Here is a 23,725-nt window from a genome sequence, read left to right as displayed (position 1 = left end):
GCCATACTGAAGCAATGCAAAAGGCAATATTGCTTTTTTAGATAAATTAATTCAATGTTGTCTGTTCTAGGACAATGCTAATAAAGAATATAATAATGTAATATTTATTTTTTATTTATTGGATAAATTAAGAAATGAAATAATAATGCCTTGTTTATTATTTATTCTCACATGAATTAAATTATCCTTCAATGCAAATAAAATATATAGAGGTATTCTTGCAATAAAGACCTACTGCTTCTTATGGCATAGGATTGTTTTTACTTACGAGGTGCGTGTTGATTTTTCAAACTTCCCTTTCTCTCTCTCTCTCTCTGTCTCTCTTAAACGGTCGAGTTTTTGTTTCAAAAATTTACTTGAAGTTTCCTGCAACATCTTAAATAATATACACGGCAGATTGCATGAGTTTTTATCTTTTTTATAAATTCATTGTTAACAGTCGCGTCGTGATGTTTAAATTTATTTTAATATTTGCTTTTTGCATCTTTATTACTTATCTTAAATCTGCCCTTCATATCACGTATATTTTTTAATCCTGCCGTCTTAATAATTTTTCAACATTTTGTTTTTTTTTCTCTTATCTTATTCAAATAAAAACCTAGTTTGGTTTATTGGACGTGTCAGTTCAGTTTTGGTCGAAAAGACGTTGAACATGTTTCTGTTGAAGGTGATTTTCGTCGTTATTTCAATAATACGTTTAAAAGGTAAGGCTAATAATACTATGCCAAAGAAAAATAACGTAGACCTTGAAAACCACCTTGTTGAAAAATCTGATAAAACCTAAATGTACTTATTCGTACCAATGATTGAGCCAATTGTGTTATTAATAACTCATGGATGCAAGTCCGGTGCTGGAATACCAACCGGCAATCAATAGTACCTACATCTCATAATGATACTAAAATTGTAATAAAAGTGCTTTCTTTAAGGCTTTGTTATCTAACGCTCGCTACGGTAGGTGCCAATTCCATCCATTTCTTGCTTTCCGGATTTTCTTTGGATTTCATTTCACCAGAACTTTATTTCATAAACAAGTAAATTGTAAATGTATAATTATCTTCATCAACTTCATGATACACACATTTTACAGTGCACACTGAATAACCACATCTTCATATTATTTCAGTTGAAAGTATCCAGCCATGCAAAACAGACGATCAGACGTGCATCAACAATTCGGCGAACGCAGCATATGCACAGATCATAGATGGTGTACAATCAGCAGGGATCGAACGCATAGACCCTATGGTTATTGACACTATTGATGGAGACCTGTCCGGTTTGAAGTTCAAGCTTACAGGTACTATCGTGCAGGGATTCAAAGAGTGCGTCTTAAAACATGTGAAGTGAGTATTTAGTAGTGTCTTTGTATTTACCTTTAGAATGAAACAGATTTATATTTCTTGTTTACTAATATGCGTGTCCTTCGAGATATGTTTTTTACCTTAAAAAAGTATCTACTTGGCGTTCTAAAAAAAAATGTAAATTAAATCTTCTATGGTTGGTATCTGCTATATTGGTGATCAGAAATATTTTATTCACTCCTTACTACTGGTTACATTATACTCTAGGGACGGTAATATTTATGTATCCTTAAGCGTTTTTTGGAAGATCGATCAGGCAGTCGCTCACTTCTATAAAAAATCGGACCTGTCAAATCTTCAGGGGCCCTAGGCAAGCGGACCCTGTAAAAAACGGTATAAAGCAAATTAATTTTATTTCAATGTTTAATTTTATTTAAATATAAATTTATTTGATTTTTTGTGCTTCGGAAGGCACATTAAACTGTTGGTCCGGACTATTAGCAGTAAAGACACCTCAGCGTGGTGGAGTATGTTCCATACTCCCTCCGGTTGATTGAATGAAAGCCTGTGGCTAGCAATGAGACGTATCTAGGCCGTTTATGTTATGTTAATAATAATAAAATGAACATAACATTTCAGGTTGGACTTGGACAACATGAGTTTGACAATCGACATGACGTGCCCTTGGATGTCGATGACAGGACATTATGAGATGAGTGGACGTCTCATTGTGCTAGAAATCAGAGGTGAAGGGGACTACAGCATCAAAAGTGGTAAGTTTTGTTACTATTTGTGTAACAATAATAATTTTACTTTCACTATGATGACCATAACATAAAATATCATGACCTCAAATTAGACCCTTCTGTAGACGTAGGTAACAGATTTCTCATCTGAAAATTAGTAACAAATACAAGTACGAGTAGAATCCGATGAAAAAATACCGTTATACTTTACTTACCTACTTATAACTAGATATACCCATTTTCCTACTTCTAACTTACTTACAACTAGATATTGTAATAACTACTGTACTGTAACTATTGTACTGTATTCATGTGTTGTGTCTGATTGTTTAAATGTGGTTCTGTGCAATAAAGTATATTTGATTTGATTTGATGTGATTTGATATTGCAACAATGTACCGACTTTGTTAATGATTAAATATTTATCATTTTCATTTGCACTTAAATGATGATTATTATACTTTATTGTACGCAATTGATTGATTGATTGATTGTTTTAATTTTGATAATTAAGCTTATTAAGCAAAAAAATAAAGCAATAATTAATATACAAAAACTGTATCTAAATATTACTAAAAATAATGTTTCCAGGGAGATACAACATAGGTCTGGAATGTCAACTCAAGAAAGTTAAAGGTAAAGACGGCAAGGAGCATCTGAACATCAAAACCTTCAAACCTACATTGACGGCCGAAGAACCAGTTGCATTCGACTTCAAAAACTTGTTCAACGGTCAGAAGGAACTAGGCAAGTATTTTTTTAAATATACTCGTACATAAATAAACCCACACAAAAAAAAAACACAAATAATTTGCAACTTCTATTTAGCACAAAGTCCTGGGGCTTGAGACAAATTGCAAGCGATTATAACAATTGACAGAGAAGGTGATAGAAATGTGTGGGATTGAGTTGAGGTGACGTATCATTCTCATTTATTTTTATCACTGTCAAAATCATAATCGGTTGCAACTTAGCTTAGCTAAGGTGGATATGATAAATAATATAGTGATAAGACTGACAAGTTATCTTCACATCGCTCGCATGATAATTATCTCAGAATAATTAGCCATCGCGTAGAAGAAGACTTCTACACTTGTTACTTTAACTAAATACCAGGAATGCTTCGCAGCTGAACTATATTCATGTTTATATAAACTCACGCCTTTTTCCCAGTAGGGATAACCAGACACTACGAAATTGTAATCTGCTTCAATCCTGACATACTTACTCTTACTTACTCCATATTTATTCATCGCTTCATAGTATAGTAGCCCATTTGTAAGAAAGTTTGATTCTTACTATAAGGTCACAGGTTCGAATCGCAGCACGAGCCTTAGTCAATGATTTTCCAATTTGTTTTCAAACACATGTTTACTACGTGCTCAGCGGTGAAGAAATATATCCTAAGGAAACCCGCATTCCCGAGAAATGCGTTTCTGAAGTATGTCACATAACCTGTATTGGGTTGAATTTTTCGTCGCGGGTTAGGTTTAGTCTGACGAAAGGTTTCTGTAAACGACCGGCCCTATCAAATCTATAGGTTAGGTAAGCGATAGTGCTAGCGTTGATGACATGCGTTCTAGTGCAAAAATACATCAAAAATACGTAAACCTTTTTTTAAAGATGTAATCAATAAGTACCGTTTAGTTTTTCTGCCAGCCTTACCAGCAAATTCAACTTATTGTACGATTTTTCTTTACTCGCCTTCCAGCAGGGAATGAAATCAAGTCAATTATTGTGCTCAATTTCAGCGGATGCCGTTCTGATGTTTGCGAATGAGAATTGGAAGGAGGTCGCCGATCTCCTGCAAGGCCCTGTATTCAACGCAGACTTCAAGAAAATCATCAGCAACACTAATAAGTACCTGAAAACCGTTACTTTCGAAGATTTATTTATACAGTGATATATTTATATTTTATGTAATTTATTAATATCTCAGACATTAAAAATCAGAAATCAAAAGTATTTGCGATGTAATTATCATGTGGGCCGAAGGCAAGAGGGAAACCACTGCCCTATTTTTTCATACACCGACAGGAGCTCTAGCCAATCAAATAAGTGGTGAATTGTCATGTATCTACGTCATTTCACATGGTGTTATGGCTGAGAAGAAGAAATGACAAGAAATTGCAAAACTTCTTTTAGATCAATATAGCTATACGTTACAAGTTATTTAATAACTATATTAAGTACCAGGCATTATTATCATTTAGGTAATCATAAGGCTTATAATAAGCTATTTTACATTAAGTAACACAAAGTGTCAAAAAATTACAAATTAAAACCTACCAAGGGGGTCAAAAAGGCCACGTTGAAAGAATTCATCTAAGAAAACAATATTGCTATTTGACATTTGTTGTGATTGCGCAATTACTTTTTATATGCGCAAAAAGCAAATTGCCATATTGCTTTTTAGATGAATAGTTTAAATATGGCCTTTTTAACCCCCTCAGTATTCTTTTTTAGTCTATGCCAGTAGCGTCTTCACTCTGTTCATTGTGTCGTAAACGTCGGTCATCAGCCGAGGCTGTCGATCGTGTGGCTTTGGAATTGCACCTTTACGTAAGACGACTATGAACACCCTACTTTGGACGTGACGTGTCGTAGATTTGCCTCATACTTTTTTTTTTGACGTGACTTATTGTAGATTTGCCGCAGATGGCATTAACTACTTGGCCGGACAAATGGGAAGCGCTGAAGGCTCTCACCCGGTACAACGTTTAACACAACAGGCCTGAGGGTGCCCAGTTGGTCGCGAACCTCGGCTCAGGGCGTCGTCTGAGAGGAAAAATATTTGAAAGAATTAATCGACCCTAGTGGGTCGATAGCGATAAGCGCTGAATGAGGGAAATCGTCGACTACGTCGGCGGGGTCGGTATCGGGGAGATTTGCCTCATACATTACATATTTTATCTATCTTTATCTAAGTAAATGCCGTCAGAGGCAAATCTACGTAAAGTCTAAGTCACGTTCAAAACAAGTTCAAAGTGACAAGTGATGTGACGGACGATGTGCTAGGTAATAGTTGAGCCAATATTTCACAAAAATAATGGTTGTCCTTATGATTATTTTCTTTTATTTGATATGATGATATTATAAACAGCTGTGTTATATAATTTTGTTACCTAATTACTTAATTTTATAATATTTAGTTAGATAATGGTGCTAATTCCTGTAAACACCATTTAATTTTATTTTAAGTTATACCTGTCATTTTCTTATCCGCCGGACGGGTAATCGACGAGCATAAAATTTATGGAACATACGTCAATTTTAAGCAGAAATCTAAAACAACCGTCTAAACATTTTACATCGACCAATAACCCGACAGAATTGTGTTGACAGCACACGTCAAACGGTTTGCATGCCAGCGAGATACTTTTTGATTCGCCCGGATTATTCATTCATTTACTCATTCTTCCTAAAATTGACGACTGCCAACCATTCGTCTCTTTCCTTTTCAGTGAATAAGAAGATGATAAGTATAACTTAAAGTAAAATTAGGAGGTGTCTGCAGGAATCGGGGCCATTATCTCATAATATTATTATAATGATCGTGTAATAATCGTGTCACCTCTTTTATATACTCGTTTGCAGAGCGTCACATGTACCATGTCACATTAACTTTTTGACAAATTGAACTGTAAGTCTCACTAAATGTCAAATATGTTAGTGCGACAGAGTCCTAAAGTGGGTACATTATGACTGCTCTTGACTCATGACTGTACCTTCTTACTATGATGCACCTTAATTAAATTATGTTTGTGACTTGCAATAAATTAATATACGTATGAATAATCAAATAAATTAGAACTAAAAACCAGTTTAGATGTAAATCTCTTTGAATGATTTGTAATGTACGTATATATTTACTTACGTACGTCATGACTTTGACTAATGATAATGTTATTGATAATGTTACTGTGTTTATTGGTAAATTACATCGGTTATTATTATGCCGGTAAACTCGTTATAAATGTACGGAAATCAAAACAAGGCTAACACAATATTTTGTTTGGCTGTTTGTTGATGTTAGAATGTTTTGTTTTCTAGTGGCAATAATAGATATCAACAGATAGAAATGGTTCTATTTCACAGTATACAGGGCGTTAGTGACAACGCAATGAAAACTTTGGTGGATGATTCAGACCATTATACGGAACTGATATCAAGTAGAATTTTCTATCGGAAACAGTAGGAAAAGCCACAGGACAACAAATAATGATGCAAAGTCGATTCAAGACATTTTCGAAGAGGATTTTGTTGGAAAGAAGTGACCAGGAGGAGCCAATAGCCCTGAAAGAGTGAAAACGTCGATCACACCTGCACGCGGGGGTTCGAGGCGAGGGGGGTAAAATAACCACATCGAAGCAATTCATCTAAGAAAGCAATATTGCTATTTGACATTTATTTGCATTGAGCACTTACTTTTATATGCGCAAATGTAAAATTCCAATATTGCTTTCTTGGATGAATTGCTTGAGGGTCTAAAAAATGCCACATTGTTGCTAATCTTCTAAAAAAGCAATAATGCAATGTGACATTTGCGCATATAAAAGTAAGTGCGCAATGAAAACGAATGTCGAATAGCAACATTGCTTTCTTACATGAATTGCTTTGATGTGGCCATTTTAACCCCCCTGTCTGTTGTATAACATTAGCAAATACGTACTATTAGGTCCAACTAGATACTATTAAAACGTAAAGGAAAATTTATTGCATCTGATCTGTGTGTAATTTTCAACGACCTTAGTATCAACTTGTGTAATTATAACAATGATTGATCGCGTGGCTGCTTATTATGTAGCGACACCTTAGATTATCTCCGGTGTTTGCCTTATAACCTAGAAGTAACCACCGTTTTTTTAGATTTGAAAGATACGTTTTCCTCAATTAATGTATTCCAAAGTGTGTGCTTATTAGCATCCTCGCAGCTCAATGGTCATCAGTTGGGATTCAGGAGTCACACAATGTTGTCTTACAATTTGCTTCCTAAGTTTATTCTGTTTGTTTGTGTAACAAATGCTGCAGGTAAGTCAAAAGTGACGTCCGCACAAGGCATGATCCTGCACGCGCTTCTAGACTTCAACAATAATACATGACAGCAGAAGGATCTGTGAGAAGGATATTTCAAAAAAAGTTAAACATTTTTTTAGTAAAATTCATAACAAGAATTTGTTTTATCTCTAAATATTACAAATTTGCAGCATACATATGCAGTTACGGGACAAAGTTTATAGACTGTTCATGTAATGTTCACACAATTTTCTTGCAATATTAAGACATAGAAATATATCAGGGTGTTAGTGACATCGTAACGAACACTGAGGAGGATGATTCAGACCATATTTCTGAGTTCATATCAAGTAGAATTTTCCGTCGCAAAATTTATGTACTTTTTTTAATTTTCTTAAATTATTTTCATTTCTATACATTTGCGATGGAAAATTCCACTTGATATTAACTCGGAATAATGAACTGAATCATCCCATTTAGTATTCCTTATGATGTCACTAACACCCCGTAAAGTACATACGGTAGCCATACAAGTAGGTACCTATGGGTTTTAGTGACACCGTAACGAATACTGAGGGGGATGATTCAGACCGTGATTCTGAGTTCATATCAAGTGGACATACATACATAAACTCACGCCTATTTCCCACCGGGGTAAGCAGAGTCTATAGAATATATCAAGTGGAATTTCGTAAAATATAAGAAAATTTTTGTGTTTTTTTTTAATTATTTTTAGTTCCATACTTTTGCGACGGAAAATTCCACTTGATATCAACTCAGAGACATGGTCTGTCATCATCATCAGCCGTACGACGCCCACTGCTGGGCATAGGCCTCCCCCAAGGATCTCCACAACGATCGGTCCTGCGCTGCCCGCATCCAGCGGCTTCCCGCGACCTTCACCAGATCGTCGGTCCACCTTGTAGCGGGCCTACCCACTGAGCGTCGTCTGACACGCGGCCGCCACTCCAGAACCCTTCCGCCCCAGCGGCCATCGGTTCTCCTCGCTATGTGTCCTGCCCACTGCCACTTCAGTTTTGCAATTCTCCGAGCTATGTCGGTGACTTTAGTTCTCCTGCGGCATGGTCATTTTATTACAAATAAAACAACCGTACAAACAAAAGTAGCCTACTACTTTACATTAATGATTAAATTTCAATTAACAAACACCAACGAGCTATGAGCTCCTGACCACAATTACTACATTTCTCATAACAATTTTAGGTCAAATAATCCAACCGTGTAACATAGACGATGAACCATGCATCGCCAAGTCAGCGAATATAGCGCTGAAGAAAATAGCTGACGGTGTACCTGATGTGGGAGTGGAGGTGCTGGATCCTCTGCATGTAGACAAGATTGATGGAGACTTAGCAAACCTGAAGTACACTCTCACTGACAACACCATCAAAGGGTTTAAAGACTGCGAGATCAGTAATGTGAAGTGAGTATACTTAACTAACCCTGATACTTCATCAGCAAGTGTTTATAACAGGCTTTTTATTATATTATGTTTTATTTTTTAATAACGTTACAATGTTGACAAAATATATAACATAGTCAAATTAAATACCTACACTAAAATACGTCAAAACACAAATATATAACTTAATTATTCTATAGTCACATTTCATATAAAACACCTCCGACACTACATTGTGTATCTGACGCCATACGATTGAAGACTAAAGTAAAACCGAGGGAGTGAGAGCGGAGAGTTGACGTTCAGTGCGTATTATTATTCCTTATTCTATGCCATAGCACACCGCGACCACTTCATACAAACAACCTCGTATTACACAGACACCACACATTGACGTTACCGTACACGCGCATGTGTGTGTGACGTCTGTCTCCATACGATTCAAGTCTAAACTATGTTCGAGAGGGGGTGAGGTAAACCTAGCTCAGATGCTGGTGGGGAGCGGAGAGTTACCTTTCTATATATTGTTCCTTATTCTATGGCCATTATCACAGTGCTTCCATTTTTGAAATATATCTCGACAATCATCGTGTCAAAAAAATCAATTTGAATTCAGAACTAAGTACGTACTTTATTGTTGTTTTGTTTTGATCATGAACAAAACAATAAAGTTCTTCATTCAAATTTCTGTTACACGAAAACTCTAATAATTGATGAATATGGAAATTAGTATTTGTTTGACTTTGGAAATGCGATGACTGCCGAGAGATATAAAAAAATAGTAGCACTGGAAGTTTCCGCGTCCGTTGGAGCGGAGTTGGTATGTGTGGAGTATCAGAATTATTTGCTTTGTATGGCTTTTGTAGCAATGCAGACGTCATAGCTATTATTAAATGCTGACGCTCCGTACTATCCGTGCACTGTCTCAAATCAAGTGCAAGCTACCTCGTAACATGCTGCGTCCATATCGTGAGTAACTAGATAAATGAGCCAACCCTATTGCTTACACGATAAATAAACCTATTCTATTGGCTTGGTTGTAGGTGATCAGCCTGAAATGTCCTAACCAAGATAGGGATCACAAAGTGATTTTTGTGATATTCAAACGGGATTCAAACCCGAGACCCCCCAGATCGTGATCCCAACGCGCAACTGGACCACGGAGACCGTAACTTTATCTAACTTATTGAAACATAAAACGATTATAATCAATACATTTTCATTTTTCTTTCAGATTGGACTTGGACAATATGAAAATACTTTTCGACCTGGAGTGCTCTAACCTGCGTATCAACGGCGACTACGTCATCAACGGCCGCCTCATCATCCTACCCATCGAAGGAGAAGGAACATTCTCCATTATTGCCAGTTAGTTCATACATATCATAACATAAGCTCACTTCTATATCCCAATTGGGATTGGGAACAGAAAGATCGGTGAGATGTGGGTACTTTCGAGTAATCCATCGTAAGATGAATTAAGTACACACCTCATCGAACTTTCTGTTAGACAAACGTGATTGCCCAGGTGGTGAGCCGTATTACCGTCTATGTTAATGAAAAACTCTACTCAACATACATTAAAAAATCATTGGTTGAAGTCCAGTACGGGAGTTTGACCCGGCGCTCCCTGTTTGAGAAGCAAGCCGGTGAATGACAATCACAACATATTATAATTACAATTACATATTGAAGAAAGCGGAGGCGGAGGACAGGTATCCTAGTACGGCTTTGAAATAGGCTACTCTGGGCGCCATCCCACTCGCGTTAGAAAGAGTACTGCGGGGCGGAAGGCAAGAGGGAAACCACTGCCCTATTTTTCCCTAAATACTAATGAGGAATGCTATACTGACAAGAGCGTAAACCTCAAACATTGTATAAACAGTTCTATTATGAATTTATAACCGGTTATTGAACAGAACAGAGTATCACACCTGTATCCATGGAGGGATAGGCAAAACCGTGGAATGATAATAATATCAAGTGGAATTTTCCGTCGCAAAATTCATAACGTTTTTGTTTTTTTTTTAATTATTTTCAATTATATACTTTTGCGATAGAAAGTTCCACTTGATATCAACTCAGAATCATGGTCTGAATCATTCGTCAGTTTTCGTTACGATGTCTCTAACACCCTGTATACACCCAGTCCTCGCCAGCTATGTTTAAGTCCCATGTATACGTCATTGCAAATAATCATGTATTTTTGTGCATTAACTCATGTTCTGTCTACACTTGTAACAATACTACCAGTGACCGCACAAGGTAGTACATAAATATGTCTTAATTGGTAAAAACAGGTTACTTTTTTTACTTAATGCCTTTATCCAAATACGAAACTTTACTACCTACCCCCTTCACGTATTTTAAATTTTACCACAGAATTAAAGCCATACCTTAAAGCCCACGATGCCCTTCAAAAAACAATTTAATAAAATGATTCATACTCACGGATTATATTGAAAGATGAATCGGTTTAAAATTAAACGCACATTATTTCTCGAAAATAATTTATATTTTTAAGACTTCCGACAAGTTTTATCAGTGAAATATTGGTGATAAAAAATATTAACATGTTTTGTGTAAAAATTTTGTTAAAGTATTTATTTTATTATTTTGCAGAAAAATATTTTATAACAATGGACACAGATATTAAAAAGGTCGCGGGGAAGGATGGAAAAGATCATCTGTCTATTAAAAACTTCAAATCTACTTTAGAAGGCAGAGATGGATTGACGTACGATTTCAAAAATCTGTTCCATGGACAGAAGGATCTATGTAAGTTACAACTACGTAGTACTATTTCTAATCATGTGGTAATGGTGCACGTACAAATGAATATGATCAAAGCTTTTAAATAGACGTCATTAAAAGAAAAAAAAACAAACGCTCCTCAATAGATTTACTGAAGATTCAAGAGGGATACGAAGTTCATTATAATCTCATGGTGGATGTAGGATCAATAAGATAAGGTGAACTTCATCCACCTTTGTAAGTTATCATTCGGCCACCTTTTTTTTGACGTTACTTATTGAAGATTTGCCGCAGATGGCTCTCACTGAGGGTTCTCACCCTTTACAAAATTTAACACAACAGGCCTGTGGGTGACCAGTTCGGCGCGACCCTCGGCTCAGGGCGTCGTCTGAGGGGATCTCATATTGAAAGAATGAATCGAACCTAGTGGGTCAGTAGCGGTAAGCGCCAAATAAGGGAAATCGTCAGGTCTGCATCGGGTTCCTGAAGTGTTTGTTGTCGCGAGCTGAATGGCTATTTAAACCACCAAAGCTTCTCTTTACATCAAGCGGACTCCCAAATTTGCAGACGATGACAAGTTTAACTCCAAAAAATGTGATAGGTACTACGCCTTAGAAACAAGGAAATACCAATATCATAAACGTTGTTCTTCATTTTCAAGCTGATGCCGTCCACAAGTTTGCAAACGAAAACTGGAAAGAAGTGGCTGATTTCGTCCAGGGACCCGTTCTTAACAGCTGTTTGAAGAAAATCATCAATCAGGTGAACAAGTACCTGAAAACCGTACCTTATGAAGACCTTTTCTTGCATTAGAAATCATGTTTTGAATAATATTTTTGTTGTGGCATTGAAAGTGTTTTCATTTAGGTTCAATTTTGTCATATTAGGTTACATGTTAATATTTTTTTATAAAAAAACCTATTTTTGATACCTAAAGTATTAATAAATAAACAAGTATTTTTACTCGTTTTAACATTATTTCTTTCTGAAATTTCTCTGTCTAAAACTAGTTTTGTCGTCCGAAGACTCTATTTTTGTATTGTAGTATCGGCTTTAAAAACGACAACGGGGGTCTAAAAAGGGCCATATTGAAGCAAATAAATAACAATCTTGCAATTTAACATTTGCGCATATCAAAGTAAGTGCGCAATGTCAACAAATAGCAATATTGCTTTTTAGATAAATTGTTTCAATGTGGCCTTTTTAACGCTTCAGGTCCCTTCTAATGCTATAAAAAATGAGATGATGTAACCTTTTGTTATGACTTTTTAACTCCCTGTCTTGTAAGAGGTTAGTACTCTAACGTCTACAATTAGTACTTCACATTTAGATAGGTCATGATCTTTATAGTTTACTTCTACGATATGACCGACACGATACGCATCACGGTACGTTCTAGATTTTTCGTTATCTGTGGCAATGTATCTATACACAGTTTATACGCATATGCATATGCGTACGTATATAAGTAAGTAAGGTAACTATTATTATTATTTGAAAAAGAAAAGTCTCGAGCCGAAACAGCCCAAATAGTCACTGCGACCTTATAAGATCTCTAATGACCAAATCCCTAATTTAGAAGTCCTCCCATAGACCAATCCACTTGATAAGATTTAAGGGCTTTTTGGGAGGAAGCTCTATGACATCCTGAGGGTCCATTATATGGCCCACCAATGACCGGCATTACTGTGTACAACAGGTGTACCGGCATCAAATTTTCCTTTAGGTAAAATCTGCATAAAAAGGACCCGGTTAGCTCCATCTAATGTAAGTATCTAGTATCTACCATACGTACATAACATGACGTATCAAATCAAATTATTATTTATTGCACATATACGAAACATATTAAAACATACACAGGATTGCATTATATACGGAGAAAGAAACTCAATTTTTACTAACATATTTTTGCTGTTATTTTTCTAGCATCTAACACCTGACGTGGTATTTGAAAACCTGTTCTATATTCGATTTGTATTTAGAAAAAGAATATACAAAAACCGTCAATACAAAAATAGGAAAAGAAAATATATTCAATGCACGTGCAGTTGATTTTATTAAGTGATAAGGAAAAATCTACATTTTTATAAACAGAACTAATAAGAGCGAGGCCACACGCACGATACGTTATAGTTCCGATGCAACGTCGAAGTGGTGAAGCTAAAGCTGTTCAAATATTGCAAAATTATGGATATTCTGCATGATGTTATAAAATCATAATTGTATTAGTAAAGGAATGACATAAAAATTACATGCGACAAAAAAACTAAGAAGAGAGAATATAAAAATTAAGCTTATTATCAAATAATGTTTGTTAAGACCTAATGTCTGTGTGTGAGCATACGCATTAGGCGATGTATGAAATATTAATACGTCACGATCCGACGCCGCAACGGAATGACAATAATGCCCGTCTGACCTCTCTCTTACTCACAAAGTTATAAGGAAAAATACATCGGAAAATCCTTTTGAATTTTTAAAGTGGAACAGACATCATGAATATTATTATATCCTATTTTTTTTTTGTAAATTCTTTATTTTGGTTGCTTTCTTTATATTAATCTGTATTTTAAAAACCATTTTGTCTATGATATATTTTAATTAATAAGTATACATATTTTTCTGCTGATCCCGGGCCTTCATACCGGGTTACCATTTCGTTAAAGAAATATAACAATTTTAAATGAAGGAACTTTTCATATACAGTAAATGCACTTGCTTTGTTTCTGCACATGTTTCTTCTACCCTAACAAACTAGTTGTAGTGTATTCTTATAAAAAGGTGACGCAAATCGATAAGAAATAAAAATAAAACTAATCAATTTACATACGACATGGAATATTTTAATCTAAAGAAGAAAAGTCAAGTACTCTGTCTATATTTAAATATAAACTTGAGCTTTAGCACTGTGTTATTGATCCAAACATTTATCGATCCAAAAACATATCGAGCATAGATTTATAATGAAACAGACACGTTAATGTTTTTTTAAAGAATATATCATTTTTGGTTTGTGTTTTAATCTTCGATCAAATTTCAAAAATTTTATAGAAACCATACATCTAGTCGTTATATCGGCATTCCACTTAGCTGAATATTTAGAAGAAACATGTTTAACTAACAAAAAACATAATAACTAATATACTTATAAAAATAATGTAATATTAGACACTAGGGATTCAATCCAGCCTTGTTTGTTTCTTAATTCCAATTAATATTGATTATCAATGTAATTGATATGAAAATGTTAGAATCACAAAAGTAAAATTTTACACGAAGTGTGAGTCCTTATAATCTAGTAGAAAGTAGAGTCGTTACATCAGCTATGTCAGGGGCCTTTGGGCGGCTTAATAATAACCCTGACACCAGGGTTGATGAGGTTGGTAATTCACCTCACAACCCACAAGATAGAAGATCTAATAGAAATCAATGAATAATTCTTTATTGCACTTACAACATATAGGACAGTAACAACCAGATAAAATAAGCACAATATAAATAGTAATTGTTGTTCGAAAATTTGATCTATAATTATTATTTTGTTCCTATCTGTCTATTCTAAAGTACTTATATGAAAACATAAAGAGATTAAAAAAATAACCTTGCGAATAACTTCGAGAGCTTCCAACTAGTAACATAGCTATAAATAGGATAATGTTATTTTTTAAACAAATTTTTGTTTGGATATTAGATTACATTTAATAGTAATAAAAGGATCTCCGAGAGATGTACAATTTCGCCTCCAATACTTTCGATTTCAAAACATAATACAGCAAAAAGAAGGAAGATAATAGATATTAATGAATTATAAATATATTAATATGAATTAATTTAAATATAAAATATATTATATTGTTAGTGACATCGTAACGAAAACTTTGAGGGTTGATTCAGACCATGATTCTGAGTTGACATCAAGTGGTATTTTCAGTCGCAAAAGTGTGAAACGGAAAACAATTAAAAAAATCACTTAATTTTTTTATGAATTTTCCGCCACGAAATTCCACTTGATATCATTTTAGAATTATGGTCTTAATCATCCTCCTCATACGAACTTGTATCGAATACTGAGGGGGCTGATTCAGCTGATTATTCTGAGTTAATATGAAGTTGAATTTTCCATCGGAAAAGTATAGAAGTAAAAAGAACATGAATTTTGAGATGGATAATTCCGCTTGATATTAACTCAGAATCATAGTCTGAATCATCCTCCTCAGTATTTGTTACGATGCCATTAACACCCTGTATTTGAGCTGTGAGCTCTGAATGAGGGAAATCGTCGACCACGCCGGTGGGATTAATATTGGGAGACTCAAGTAATGACTACTTACTTACATCAGTAAGTAGTAACCGGGAACATTAGCTTATATTATATTAATTTTCAATCAAGTTGTTCGAAATAAATGAATGTTATGCTATATTGATTTTTATTAGAGTGTTAAATAAACGTTGTCCTGTTGACAATATCAAAAGTAAATTTACAACCACTACAAATAAAGCTTTTTATGAAGCTAATTTACATACACATGCTATTTCTATAGCAATAACACAGGTAATAATGTTCATATAGGAAACAAGTTTGCTTTTGTATGTATTAAAGTTTATTTTTAAATAAACAACGAGCAAAACTTGTTCTGTGAAGGGTCCTTAAAAATCGCAGAAATAAAAAGATAGACCGAGCTAGGGTATCGATCATATCGTATAGACTCTGAAATCGGTCGCTTGTGTTTTGTGATAATCTATAGTAATCTATAAAAATGTGTGAACGGTATTTTTACATTTTTGCGTGTATTTTGGCGACATCCAGTTTTGTAAACGCTGACTTAGGTAAGGCTTGCGTTGTTTTAACCGGTCTTAGCCAAGTTGCTAACGATTATGTTGATTGTCATCAACAGTGACTTTGATAAAAATGTATGGGATTGACACACGGTGATATGAGGTGACATGACAATCCAATATATTTCTAACACTGTCACTTTCGATTGTTATAATCGTGTCACTGTCGAATGTTGCCCGGCCAAGTAGTTGACAACCATATACTGCAAATCTACAATAAGTGAATACAAAAAACTGTCGATTGTCATAATCGTTTGAGGCTTAGCCAAGACCCCTGACAAGACTTATAGTGAATGCAAATGTACAAAAAGCTGGTAACAGTGAACAAAAAACGTTAATTGCTAAGGATGAACAAATACTCGACATAATTCTATTGTTTGCACGACACATTCCTATTTTAAGTTAATAGTCTAGTCTGTCAATTAATTTACAAAGTAAAGCAACTTCCCTCCTGGATTGAGAGAACTTATAGATTTTTAACATAAACTCACGATATGAATTATTTATTACAAGTATATTACAATACAAAAACTCTTTTTAGCTAGCTTTTTCATGTTAGGTGCATAACATAACATATTCAGTGGTGCAATAAAGTATATATTTTTACATAACGTAACAATTATTTTTTTTGCACACACGGGAAATACAAAATGCTACTTTTCTTTTCCAGCGCCATTCCTAAAGAAGTGCCACGCGTCGGACTCGAAATGCGCTAAAGAAGCGGCGCAAGCGGCCATCCCTATCTACACAGCGGGGTTGCCAGACCTCGGCGTGGCTCCCCTGGACCCTCTGAAAATTGACAAGCTGGACGCCAGCACCCAAGGCCTCAAGCTGACCCTCACCGACGTCACTGTCACCGGACTCAAAGGCTGCACTGTCAAGAAGTTACAGTGAGTTATAGTAACATAACAATAGCTCACGACTACGTATATTCCAATTGAAAATCGCGTTCAGCTTATCGACAACCGACAGAAAAACTTAACAAGTTGTCACCTTTCTAGTATTCATCATCAGCCCATTAACGTCCCCACTGCTGGGGCACGGGCCTTCCCTATGGATGGATAGGACGATCGGGCCTTAAACCATCACGCGGGTCCAGTGCGGATTGATGGTTATTAACGACTGCTAATGCAGCCGGGACCAACGGCTTAACGTGCCTTCCGAAGCACGGAGGAGCTCGAGATGAAAACTTTTTTTTTTGTATTATGTGATCCTTATTAATTATAATATTTATCGAAATCTTCTGATTGCTTGTGGATCTGCTCTCTCTCTATTAGAGAATTCATACATGACAAAAGGCCATGGAAAATATATATCTTTTTTTTTTTTCAAATTTCCTAGTTCAATTCTGGGGAGTTAAAAAGGCTACATCGAAGCAATTTATCTAAAAAATCAATATTGCTATTTGACATTTGTTTGCATTGCGCACTTACTTTTATGTGCGCAAATGTCAAATTGCAATATTGCTTTTTTAGATGAATTGCTTCAATGTGGCCTTTTTAACCCCCTGTTCAAGTTTCTCACGTATAATTTTCCTATCTTTTTCAACTGCTAGTGGCTTCGGCTTATAATTATGAGAAAGCTTACAGCACAGAAAAATATTCAAAATATGCACCAACGCCTTGGGTATTTTTACATAGCATAGCATCACGCCTGTATCCCAAAGGAGTTAGGCAGGGGTGTATAGTATATATACACCCGCTCTTCGCTAGCTATGTATGTTACATACTTGTTGTCAATGTGTGTTCTATGTATAATTTAGATCTTTCAAAATAGGCAATATAGATCTTTCAATATAGCTTCTACATCTATATACTGGATATATTATATATACATACTGGTACCACTATGGTGGTGGTTATTAGAAGTTTCTCGAAACTTTACATAACTCGTAGGAAAAATTATGCTTACGTAACCTATCAATAATGAGTCATAGAGATAATAATAACTGAATTAATTAGTTGCGGTTTGTTACGTCATAGTTATTGGAATTAGACACGCTAGGAAGTAACAAACAACCTTGTGCCATGAACTTGATTTTGTTAGAGATTACATAAACATTGATGACATTATGACCAATTTGTTTAATATTATAATGCTATTTGATTCTTTAAAAATAACTTCCGCAGAGCTCTCAAGGGTTCTTTTTCTTCCATCGTGTGGGTTGTGAGGTGGAATACCAACCTCATCAACCCTGGTGCCATGGTTATTATTGAGCAGCCAAAGGCCCCTGACATGGCTCATGTAACGACTACTTATTTATATCAAGGGTTCTAAAAACACCACATCGCAACAATTTCTCTAAATCCCAATAATGCAATTTGATATTTGCAAATGTCAAATAGTAAAATTACTTTTTTAGATGAATTGCTTCAATGCAGCCTTTTAACCCCCGAGATTTGTTAGCGCCGTACAGAAGGTGTAATGCTAATCTCGATGAGCAAGTGTGTCATCTTTGGAGGATCTAATAACACACACTCCTAAGCCCATGTGGTGCACCTAACTAGCTGACCATCTAAAACATAACACCGGAGGAGCCAAAGCTCAAAAAAGCTACTTAACCGCGCAAAGTCCCCGCCTTGAAACCACCCTTGATATCGAATAAAATAAACTATTATAAAGATAGATGGCAGGTGAAGCGAATTACTTTCCACTTAGTCCTACAGAGAATACCTACGTAGATGCCCTAGTATAATGTCTTGAATTTCAATAATTAATAATTAATATATAAGGTTATGATTATTATTCATTATTTAGTTACAAGACATTATAATAATATTCCAAAACAGTGATTATAAGGTTCAATATGCATAGGAATATTACTCGTAGATATAATAAAATAAACATGACTGCCTTAACTGATCAAAAAGTAAAATAAAATTGATTATAAACAAGTTTAACGCACCTGTATGATGCGTCAGTTTTCTTAGAAAATATTAAGTTTGTTTTGATCAAACTCAGTCTTTAATGAATTTATGTAGGTATATAATATACACATGAACTACCTATAGATAATATTTAGATAAACGTTCCCTTAATGCAGCAATCCAGCGAGTTCTTTGTTTAGATTACCGTAGTTTTTTTACTCAATCAGCTCGCGACAACAAATACTGCAGCAGGGTCTGCACGAGCACCGCGCCGAAAATATATCGAGGGTTTCGACCAATAAACGCAGCGAATGCTATCTATGTGGATACACGTCGTATGGCTATTGGCCGGATAAAATATTCGATAAAATCCGCGTCTCGCACAGTGCAGTTGCTGTATTTATATCCATCCCAATTTAATCCCTGCTCGGGTTTCAACCGCTGCATCCGACTTTGTGAGTTTGAATGTGCGTTTGGATCATAGATAATTGATATCACGATTTATAGCAATGGGCTCGTCCCCTATAACATGGGACTTAAATATAGCTGACGAGGAGTGGGTGTAAAGGTGTCATTCTATATTATGTAGGTATATACAATGTATACGTTTTTACAATAAGATTCTCATTGACATTCAGAATTTGCCTTTCAACTGCTTTAAGATAATAGTTAAACAAAAACTTTCCAAAAAAGGTTATTATAAAGTTAGTGATTATTGGAAGATATGAATGCATGGGATTAACTGTCTGAGAACTGATATTAGGCAGCTAAATTACTCAATTGTATATCAATATTTTATGTTTATTTTTATTTTTTTAAAGAACGTCTAGGGCCCTGTGCCGAGATTTTTCTCGCAGCTTCTTTTCCCCGGCTATACAGGTTGTGAGAAGCTGCAGTAGTTTTAGGCGGATGAGACGTTCGTTATGTAAAAATTGACGATTCAAAGTGTAACTATGTTACCTACTGAATAAAGATATTTTTGAATTTGAATTATAATAATTATGTAATTTTGAAAACATTTCCGTTACAGGCGCGATGCTGCGAAATGGAAGTTGTTCGTGAAGGTCCTCTGCGACATCAACCTCGAGGGTACATACGACATGGACGGGAACCTACTCGTCCTGCCAATCCAAGGAAACGGACCCGTGCATGTCAAACTACGTTAGTATTTCCAGGAAGAAAAAATATTAGTTCTAGTTATTGAAAGTAGTCTAAGCCTGTCTGTGAACAGGAGTCAAGTTTCTTAAAAACGCCACATCCTTTATTGACATTGCGCACTTACTTTCATATGCGCAAATGTCAAATTCCAATATTGCTTTTGTAGGTGAATTGCTTAAATGTTTTTTGACCATATAACAGATTGGACAGCATTCGAACATTTCAAACCCTTAGCTCTTGCAGACAGGACGAACGTATTCTCATGATAACCATACTCACTATTCAGACTTTTTCAATCTTTTCTCTGGACTTTTCCCTAAGCACAGCCAAAAACTAAATAAATATATCAATAAAGAACCGATATATCATTTTCTCACTTCCAGGCCAGATCCAGATCACGGCAGAAATTGACTTTGAAGAGAAAACCCAGAAAGACGGACAGGTTCACTGGCATGCCAAAGGCTTCAAACACTCGTACGAACTGAAAGAGAAGGCTGATGTCGTCTTCGAAAACCTCTTCAACGGAAACGAAGTATTAGGTACGTTGTTCATTTTATCATATTATAAATAGTCTTAGTCGTCCATCTGCGGGTCACTGGTAGTCACTGCGGTGCTGTGGCAAGCCGGCTTGCTTCTCAATCGGGGAGTGCAGTTCGAAACCCGGTACTAGACTTGCACCAGTGCAATTTTCACTAACACAGTTGAACATCCATCAGTTGCTTCTTGCAAAGCTAAACTAAAAGAGCATTATCTATCACACAATATCTAATATATATGTATTACGTGAGGAGCTCGGTGGCGCAGCGGTAAACGCGCTCGGTCTGCGATTGTTGAAGTTAAGCAACTTTCGCAAAGGCCGGTCATAGGATGGGTAGCCACAAAAAAAAAAACATCTCGAGCTCCTCCGTGCTTCGGAAGGCACGTTAAGCCGTTGGTCCCGGCTGCATCAGCAGTCGTTAATAACCATCATGATGGTTTAAGGCCCGATCTCCCTATCCATCCATAGGGAAGGCCCGTGCCCCAGCAGTGGGGACGTTAATGGGCTGATGATGATGATGTATTATGTATATTATTATAGTATAAGTTATTAATACATATATACACTTGTATTTATTTATATATTTGTATCTGTATATACGTCTATAACTGTTTTAATATGTTTTGTTACTGGCTGGAAGAGATCTCTTTCAGCCTTTTGTATCCTTTAACTTTTGTATCTATATTTTTTTTCATTAATTATGTAGTACTTAATATGTACAAAAAGAGTTCAAGATCCAGTATTCCAATACAATCATAAACGTAGGTCAATGCACTGCACGGCTCCGGCCATCTGAGGCAAATCTACAATAAGTGACAAAAAAAAAACAAAAAAGTATTGCAACGAAAAATGTGCTAAAGTAAAAACAAGTCGTACATAATCGCTGTATTTGGTCAGTTAAACAATCATACGAAGGTAGTCAAGTGCATATATATACACTCGAAATCACTGCCGTATTGTAGTTCCGGTTTGTGCATATTACAATTTGAAGGAAACTTAAATTATTTATTGAATTATCATATCCAAAGTCAACGTGACATCAATTTTATCTATAATCCTAAATAAAATAAATTCAAACTCATAAAGTCGAATTCAGTGGTAACTACTATTAAAGACAACGACTAGCTTAGAACAATTAGTGATTCTATTTCAATAAATATAACATTTTACATTAGATCTGTGAAACTACGGAGGCCAGTGTTGTGACTTTCATTAGCATAGTGATTGTATCAGTCGAGATTAGGTCAATAAATTATTTTCTATCGAGCACTACATACCTAAATAATATTACAAGTAATATTATTGTGTAATACTTACTTAGGTCGTTTGTATTATAACACTTCACTTCATTTCTCGTAAACGGTTTTTTACTGTCTGTGGTAGCTTGTAGTTAGCTTTTATTAAGATTTTGAATGCGGAAATTATGCTGTAAATTAAAATAAACAACATACATAATACATAAACAGCCTATATACGTCCCACTGCTGGGCACAGGCCTCCCCTCAATCAACCGGAGGGGGTATAGAGCATACTCCACCACGCTGCTCCACTGCGGGTTGGTGGAGGTGTTTTTACGACTTATAGCCGGGACCAACGGCTTAACGTGCCCTCCGAAGCACGGAATCATTTTTACTTTTTCAGACAATCAGGTTATTCAAGCCTGAAAAGTCCTTACCAAACAAAGGACAGTCTCACAAAGTGATTTCGACAATGTCCCCATCGGGAATCGAACCCGGACCTCCAGATCGTGAGCCTAACGCTCTAACCACTAGACCACGGAGGCTGTTAAAAAAAGAAATAAACAAATAAAATAATGATTTGTGTTTAGGTTAAGGTATTTAATGTATGCCTCAGTTATAGTTTTCTTATGCCTAAGATACTGGTAAGATTCATTTACCTCGTTTAGGCATCACAAACTACTACTCTTAGGAAGTTTCTTTTATATGTTTTGTTTTTTTTTATTATTATTTATATGTTCTTCCACCAGGTCGCGCAGCAAGGGAACTGATCGCCAGTAATGGCAACGACATCATCACAGAGGTCGGCCCGCCGGTCATCAAGAAAGTCATCACGAAACTCCGTGACAACATCAACTCTTTCTTCCGCAAAGTGCCCGTTGAAGACCTGGTCTTAGACTAAACTTTATGTTCCTAAATTTATTTATGAAATTTTAAAAAAACTGACTCAAAAAGGCGGTAACTTGCGGGCGAGAATATTTATTTATTCGATAATTAAAATTTCGAATCATCGATTGAATTTATTTAAGTACTCGAGTTAGTATTGTTAGTACATAACTTGACTTGATATCTTGCATTTTAATTTAACTTACCATTCACCTTATATGTAGGGGAAATACTTACGTAACTAGGAAAATGAGTGTGTCACAATATATTCAATTGAGGGACTTTCCAGGCTACGTTCTCCAAAAATAATATAGATGGCGTTGTCCAGATTTAACATGATAGTTTCCTATTTTCTCTTTACTTGGGTACATCATCATCACCAGCCCATTAACGTCCCCACTGCTGGGACACGGGCCTTCCCTATGGATGTATAGGGAGATCGGGCCTTAAACCACCACGCGGGACTTGAATACATAATTATTCAAAAATACAATGTAATATAAAAATAATGATTGATTGATATTTGGATCTCGTTATGTCTAGAATTATGTTGCTACCTATATTGGTTATCTTTATTTTGATGGGTGGAAGACGCAATTGTGCCTGGGTGTAATAAAAAAGGTCATCATTTATACCCAAAAACAAGGATAAAAGATGCATAATGTGTGTTATCCATGAAATTAGAAGGTTAATCGAAGGAAAATCTACAGCGCCATCTATATTGTTTTTAAGGAACTTAGCCTGGAAAGTACCTCATTCCCGCTTCACAGACTGGAATGCTCTCGGGACCGCTTCTGTGTATCGACTGTAAGATAGTGATAACAGAACACTGATTGTGATGGAATACAGACAAAATCCTATTGATATATTTTGTAAGACAAAATAAAGTGTTTTATCATATCTAGCCTATTCGATTCCACTGCTGGGCAAAGGCCTCCCCTTAGATTTTCCCCTTGA

General features: G+C 35.7%; 3 protein-coding genes across 3 annotated transcripts; all 3 read left to right on the top strand.

The window, feature by feature from the left end:
- The first annotated feature begins 652 nt into the window (after nt 1-652).
- On the top strand, nt 653-3,953 carry LOC126371626 (circadian clock-controlled protein daywake-like). Its single transcript, XM_050016941.1, has 5 exons — nt 653-704; nt 1,127-1,346; nt 1,944-2,077; nt 2,642-2,797; nt 3,802-3,953. The coding sequence occupies exons 1-5, from the start codon at nt 653-655 to the stop codon at nt 3,951-3,953; spliced, it is 714 nt and encodes a 237-aa protein (XP_049872898.1).
- Nucleotides 3,954-6,922: 2,969 nt separating this feature from the next.
- On the top strand, nt 6,923-12,206 carry LOC126371327 (circadian clock-controlled protein daywake-like). Its single transcript, XM_050016634.1, has 5 exons — nt 6,923-7,081; nt 8,291-8,510; nt 9,724-9,857; nt 11,112-11,267; nt 11,905-12,206. The coding sequence occupies exons 1-5, from the start codon at nt 7,021-7,023 to the stop codon at nt 12,054-12,056; spliced, it is 723 nt and encodes a 240-aa protein (XP_049872591.1). The 5' UTR covers nt 6,923-7,020; the 3' UTR covers nt 12,057-12,206.
- Nucleotides 12,207-15,909: 3,703 nt separating this feature from the next.
- Nucleotides 15,910-22,949, top strand: LOC126371325 (circadian clock-controlled protein daywake-like). Its single transcript, XM_050016631.1, has 5 exons — nt 15,910-16,073; nt 16,753-16,972; nt 19,980-20,110; nt 20,491-20,646; nt 22,633-22,949. The coding sequence occupies exons 1-5, from the start codon at nt 16,004-16,006 to the stop codon at nt 22,782-22,784; spliced, it is 729 nt and encodes a 242-aa protein (XP_049872588.1). The 5' UTR covers nt 15,910-16,003; the 3' UTR covers nt 22,785-22,949.
- The last annotated feature ends 776 nt before the right edge of the window (nt 22,950-23,725 follow it).

This window comes from Pectinophora gossypiella, chromosome 12 (assembly GCF_024362695.1).
Source record: "Pectinophora gossypiella chromosome 12, ilPecGoss1.1, whole genome shotgun sequence".
In the NCBI taxonomy this organism is placed as follows: Eukaryota; Metazoa; Arthropoda; class Insecta; order Lepidoptera; family Gelechiidae; genus Pectinophora; species Pectinophora gossypiella.
The sequence above is the reverse complement of the archived record's forward strand: the minus strand, read 5'-3'. Positions and strand labels throughout refer to the sequence as shown.

Coding starts and splice junctions, on each gene's coding strand:
- LOC126371325 (XM_050016631.1), top strand. CDS start 16,004: ATGTGTGAACGGTATTTTTACATTTTTGCGTGTATTTTGGCGACATCC. Junction 16,074..16,752: donor TTTTGTAAACGCTGACTTAG/GTAAGGCTTGCG, acceptor TTTCTTTTCCAG/CGCCATTCCTAAAGAAGTGC. Junction 16,973..19,979: donor TGCACTGTCAAGAAGTTACA/GTGAGTTATAGT, acceptor TTTCCGTTACAG/GCGCGATGCTGCGAAATGGA.
- LOC126371327 (XM_050016634.1), top strand. CDS start 7,021: ATGTTGTCTTACAATTTGCTTCCTAAGTTTATTCTGTTTGTTTGTGTA. Junction 9,858..11,111: donor AACATTCTCCATTATTGCCA/GTTAGTTCATAC, acceptor ATTATTTTGCAG/AAAAATATTTTATAACAATG. Junction 11,268..11,904: donor CCATGGACAGAAGGATCTAT/GTAAGTTACAAC, acceptor TTCATTTTCAAG/CTGATGCCGTCCACAAGTTT.
- LOC126371626 (XM_050016941.1), top strand. CDS start 653: ATGTTTCTGTTGAAGGTGATTTTCGTCGTTATTTCAATAATACGTTTA. Junction 705..1,126: donor TTCAATAATACGTTTAAAAG/GTAAGGCTAATA, acceptor ATATTATTTCAG/TTGAAAGTATCCAGCCATGC. Junction 2,798..3,801: donor CAACGGTCAGAAGGAACTAG/GCAAGTATTTTT, acceptor GCTCAATTTCAG/CGGATGCCGTTCTGATGTTT.